The sequence below is a fragment of the Syngnathoides biaculeatus genome, chromosome 15 (genome assembly GCF_019802595.1).
Source record: "Syngnathoides biaculeatus isolate LvHL_M chromosome 15, ASM1980259v1, whole genome shotgun sequence".
Classification (NCBI taxonomy): Eukaryota; Metazoa; Chordata; class Actinopteri; order Syngnathiformes; family Syngnathidae; genus Syngnathoides; species Syngnathoides biaculeatus.
In genome coordinates this window covers 9,507,002-9,512,534 of record NC_084654.1, presented here as the reverse complement: position 1 = coordinate 9,512,534, position 5,533 = coordinate 9,507,002, and the positions used below count along the sequence as shown (strand labels likewise).

The window sequence follows — 5,533 nt, the reverse complement described above, 5'->3', positions numbered from 1 at the left end:
CTGTTTAAAGATGAAGGGGAAAGTTAGTGCACTCTTAAGTGACTCATAAACATCCTCGAAGATTTTTTTCCTCACATCTTTTTGCCTTTGAAATCACGCAATCGTTGCCAGCAGTGTAAATGAATAAATCTCTGGGACGGTTTTTTTCACTGAAAAACTCTGTTCGGACATGTGAAACAATTTTATACCTCCCCCTGGCACCTGCTTTAATATCTTTATCTCTGAGCTTTGATATTCAAATGACATTTCTTAAAACACGATGCTAAACAAAAGCAGCTTGGCACTCTGAGGTTGGAACTCGCCACCACACCCCCAGATTAAAGCCCATGTGTGTGTGTGTACAGAAGATGTAGCCACTGAACCGGCTGAACAATAGTCAGCAGAGTGAAGGAACCCTTTAGGTCCACACCGCAGGTTTGTCTTTCAGCTTAACATTTTATTGAGCTATAATAGGCCTTAATCTAGCCTGATCCTCTGTTGCGACAAGCATATGCCTGTGATAATGCCCTCATTTTCTGGTCACCTGAGCACTTTCATTGGCGTGCACCCCATGAGGTGAAAGAAAAGGAGGTCTCTAAGCCTTAGGAACGTCTGTCGCAGAGCCCTCGAATTGGAAGTAGGGCCCTGAAAGGTGCCGCACCGAGAGGAAAGTCAAATAGCCAAAGACGGGGTTAAAAATTGAAGGATTATATGGAAACATGGAGGGTGGCTATGCATTCATTTGTGAAATACAAAACTCAGAGACCCTTGTGTCTCTCTGTGTGGCCCCGTTCCCTCTGCAAACACATGAATAAGAATAAGAGAGACCAGGAGAAAGAGATTTATTTGGCTCATGCATATATCTAAGAAACAGATTGATTACGTTTCTTTTTATTTCGCTTGAGCACCAAACAGAGATCTGGATAGCAACTGTTCACTCATAGTAGTGGTCTATTTTGTTGCATCTCAATGTAAATAAGCGCCGTTCTCAAAAATCGCATCTTCTTTAGTCAGAATAAAATTCAATCTCATTTATTGGGCCTTTAAAAACACAACGAACGAATTTGCCGTGTGTAAAACATCAAAGACAGTGAACACAGAAGCAGGTCTGAAAAGGTCGGAGAAGAATGAAATCAGGGCCATTGTGTCCAACACAGTTAATTAGAATCCGACCCAATTAGTGAGGCGAGATCCAGCAGCCATGTTGGCGTGGAGCCTAACGATGGGAAAATCCATATGCTCCAAATAAACGGTCCGTGTTGTAGCTCAAGGTTCTCCAATTATAATATCACTACATGTTGGCAGGGGCCAAGCAGCCTGTGGGGCCCCCTGATGGAGCACTAGTGGGGGGTCCTCGGGGCCCCCTTGATTCCTATTCTGTGTTTGAGAAGAACACACAGCACAGTATATCTTATGCTGCATGAGTCGAGGCGACGTATCATGCAAGTCAATGAAAGGTCCCCCGTGCAAACACAATTGTCAACTTTGAAAGTTTGCTGTCAGTCGTTTTTGGAGGAAGGACGATCCAGCAATATGACGCCCGCAGTCGGAGAGGAATCTGTCGTGTCGGCTGAATAAAAACCAAAACAATTTCCACTCGTGAATGAGCGGAGAAAAGCTAATCCATTCCTAGACTTAAAACCAGGTGGGATCCAGTCACCAAATCCTATTTACAGATGAAAGCTTGATGTGAATACATCAGAAAAATAAATATTTCGATCTGAAATGTGGTGTTTGGTGTGATAAAACAAAGAATACTGTCTGATTTTGAAGATAAGCAGATTTGCAAAAAGCCACATCGTGTAGACACGGGAGTGCAAGTGACTTATGGTTGAATTAGGGGAGGACAATGCAGTGCCCACTCGCTAGTATCTTTTTAACTACCTCCTCCCCGCTCCCAGGGCCCCCTTCTAGTGATAGTGATGTGATTTCACAGACCGTTTGGAGGGCCAAGTCAAATTTATCTGACCCCTTTTGTTTTGACTTTGGGTTGAATTGCACCTAGTCTGCCATTAACACGGCTCTTCACGTGTTCAAGCACCTCACATGGTGCTTCGTGCCCCTCCTATAGTGTTGCATGGATACCGTATGCAAATAAGGCCTCAGAGGCATCATATATCTGGTGCTATGGAGCAGGGCATTAAGAAGGTTATTTGCTTTACGGTATACCACACTCTCCCTTTTACTTTACTTATATTGCTTGGTAAAAACATGTACTGCGTAGAGGGGGGGGAAAAACTATGGTCAATGAGTATTTAACAATGTATACTGTATAGGTACAGTACAAGGAAAGGAGTATTTGGTTATATAGACAAGTCACAACTGACATCTCACACTTCACGATAAAGTAGTATGACAATAAAATTAAACCAAGGTATTTAATATGAATAAGTATTGCGAAGCAACTTAAACTCATAACTCATGATTTATCCTATTGATAGAAATTATTAAAAAATAAAAATTTTTAGCCCAGCCACTTGACAAAGAAAACTATCGGCTAGAATGAAATGGTTGTGATTGCATTTAGGAAAGAAAATTATATTGTATTGATGTCTCATTATCATGAATATGATTATTGTATAATGATTAACATTTTTGAAACAATAGTGGGGAAAATAATTAAATTAGAAGAGCACCGTCACAACACACTTTTATCATGTTCAAATAATAAAAATTTCCATAAAAAGGATTAATGCAGTCCATACAAGGAGTTCACGTAGCCATGCAGGGAATAAAAGTATAATGACAAAGAAAATACTTGCGACCATCTTTACAATATTGGTGCATCACAATTCCAAATACATTTATAATTATGGAAAACATTTCTAAAAGTTTTGAAAGAATTATGATTCTCTACATTATTTTCTTTTGTGAATTGCTTTTGAATTTTCTAGTACAATAAGTTGTATTTTTCCAAATTATGGCCGATAAAGGGTACTATGTGATTTATTAAATTTTTTAAATGTAATTTCATAATCACCTAATTCAACAGGCATGCTTTAATGAAAGTTTTATTAATGATCTTAGTCAACTAACTGCTTAACGCATTTGTATTAAGTTAATGCGCTGTGGTTCATCTGGGAAGTTGGGGAGAAGTGGTTGGTGGGTGGGTGGAGGGGGGCTAAATGAGGGTGTGGGAAGGTGCAATGGGGAGTGCAGGACAACGTGTGTGTGTGCGCGCGTGTGTGTGTGTGTGTGTATGTGTGTATGTGTGTGTGTGTGTGTGTGTGTGTGTGTGTGTGTGTGTGTGTGATAGTGAGTGAACATGTGTCCCCTCTGCAATTGGCTGTGGCTCTAAGTGTCTCATTATGCGACTTATTGTTCCTTTGTTGTGGTGGCGGTATAAATAGACCCAGTGGGCCCGGAGGATGACAGTTTAGACAGACCGCTCATAAGACTGAAAAAAGGGAAGTGAAAGTGTGGCTGCGTGAACACGACGAACACACACATCAAGATAAACTGGTAACCATCTGAAAAGCTCCCTTTTTTTTTCTTTTTGCACTGCTCTTGCTTCAACAGAGATGGATTCTGATGCCGGTTCCACCTGCAGCCGCTCCTCATCACCAGACCTGATCGTGGATGACTCGACCGAGAGCTTCTTCTCAAACAAGATGTTTCAGACATACTGCCAAGAAAACCGGTCGCCCAGAGAGGCCGACCAAAGCGGTGGCGGTAAGGCCAAAACTAGATCTCAGCTCAGCAAGGAAGAGGTGCAAGACCTGAGACTGAAAGTAAACAGTCGGGAGCGGAAGAGGATGCATGACTTGAATCAGGCCATGGATGGGTTGAGAGAGGTCATGCCCTACGCTCACGGGCCATCAGTCCGCAAGCTATCAAAAATCTCCACCTTGCTACTGGCTCGAAACTACATTCTTATGCTGTCCAGTTCTTTGGAGGAGATGAAGAAGCTAGTGGGGGACGTGTATGGGGCCAACGCTGCCGTCCAGGGTCGCACTGCCCACCCAGCGATCACCCCAGGTGCATCGCCTGCTCACCTCCCCCTGCATCCTCTGGCGCAGTCCCTACATTCTCTCGTAGGCACCGCCCCGCACCACTCATCCACTCCAGCCCCAGCAGCAGTTGCATCCCCACACTCGCCTCCGTCCACCAGCTTTCTTGGGTTTCACGCTCCAGTCCAAGGCCTTCTGAAGGACCCGCTCCATCTGACCAGCTCCTACAGGCATTTCCCTGGCATGCCCTGCCCATGCTCACTCTGCCAAACTTTACCCACGCCAACCTCTTCATTGCACAGCTTGGCAATGAACAAGTAACTGTAAAATTGACTACAGTACTACTGTAGTATCAGCACGAGGGACCAAGCAGCTTAAAGACACTGCACAAACTGAGGACTTGAGGACTGCCTTCACAATTTGTACTTAATATACATTTTCTGCCATGCAAAGAGGTGCTATTTTTATGACCAGTCTCTTGTGTCTTGCTTGAAGAGAAATATTTTAAATGCAAAAGGGATTTTTATCAGTGGAGCAAACACTGTAATTTATCTGATGGAGAACAATGAAGAAACGTTGTTAAAAATGATTTTGTCTTTTTGTACAGGATTTCTATTTTCCTAAATTAAATTTATCATGATCATAATTCTTGTGTGCTGAGATTATTATATTTTTCATGATTGATGTTTATTAAAAAAACAAATATACCATCTACAAAATCATTTTATAAGATGACACTTTCTTGAAAGAGTTGAATTCTACCTTTATATACACAGTAAAATTGTTTACTGTTTGTCACATAATCACAAGATGTTGGACATGACTAGAACAAGGGAGCAGTGCAAAAAAAATGGAGCTTTATGGTGTCATTGGTTGCTAACCAGCTTTAGTGGCGGCGAGCTTTTAAAGAGCAAAGTAGGGACAGAAGGGTGACACAATGCGACAACACAGAAGCTGAATGTTGTTTTTCTTGTGCCAAGGGGACCATCCATCTTTACCTCAACAGGGTGTAGGAGATGAAAGGACGACACAGGCGCCAGCAAGGCGCGTCACTTTTGTCTGGCACAGCCAAGAGACCTGGCTATGTCCTAAAGTTCTAGAACAACTATTTGTCACTGTCTCATAATGACTTGGCTATCAGCAAACAAAGAGCAACGTCCAACAGAGGGTGTCATGTGACCAGTCTATCAGGATTTTTTTTTTCATTATTAAGTATTAATATATTTTTACATATCACAAACATAAACTGTATTTGGCAAGTACAAATGGTTGAATGAAGTGTGGACTTGATAAAAAGATGAATCAGTAAAAGTGCAAACAGGCTGATTACCATGAACATGATTTAGGCAAACAACACGACAATGACTTGCCTTCACTTAGCAACAAATCAAGCGTGCAAAATACATGCTTATCCTCCCACGGCTGACAGATGAGCTGCAGATCAGGGGAGAAATGAAGAGATGTAACTCATTCTCACCCACCTTCCTCTCGGGCCTCCTCCTTCTCCTGAGAGCCCTGAATGGGATTGAACAATAGCCATGCGTGGGACACAAAGGCTGGGGGTGTCCGAGCTCTCGTGCCTCAGACACAGGCCCCCTCCATTC

General features: G+C 42.6%; 1 protein-coding gene across 2 annotated transcripts; it reads left to right on the top strand.

Moving 5' to 3' along the window:
- The first annotated feature begins 291 nt into the window (after nt 1-291).
- olig4 (oligodendrocyte transcription factor 4) lies at nt 292-4,475 on the top strand. Of its 2 annotated transcripts, none has more exons than XM_061844134.1 (2): nt 292-414; nt 3,499-4,475. In XM_061844134.1, the coding sequence occupies exon 2, from the start codon at nt 3,501-3,503 to the stop codon at nt 4,248-4,250; it is 750 nt and encodes a 249-aa protein (XP_061700118.1). In that variant the 5' UTR covers nt 292-414; nt 3,499-3,500; the 3' UTR covers nt 4,251-4,475. The 2 variants fall into 2 exon arrangements, with proteins under 2 accessions (XP_061700118.1, XP_061700117.1); XM_061844133.1 differs by having other exon boundaries at nt 362-414; nt 3,330-4,475.
- Nucleotides 4,476-5,533: the final 1,058 nt, after the last annotated feature.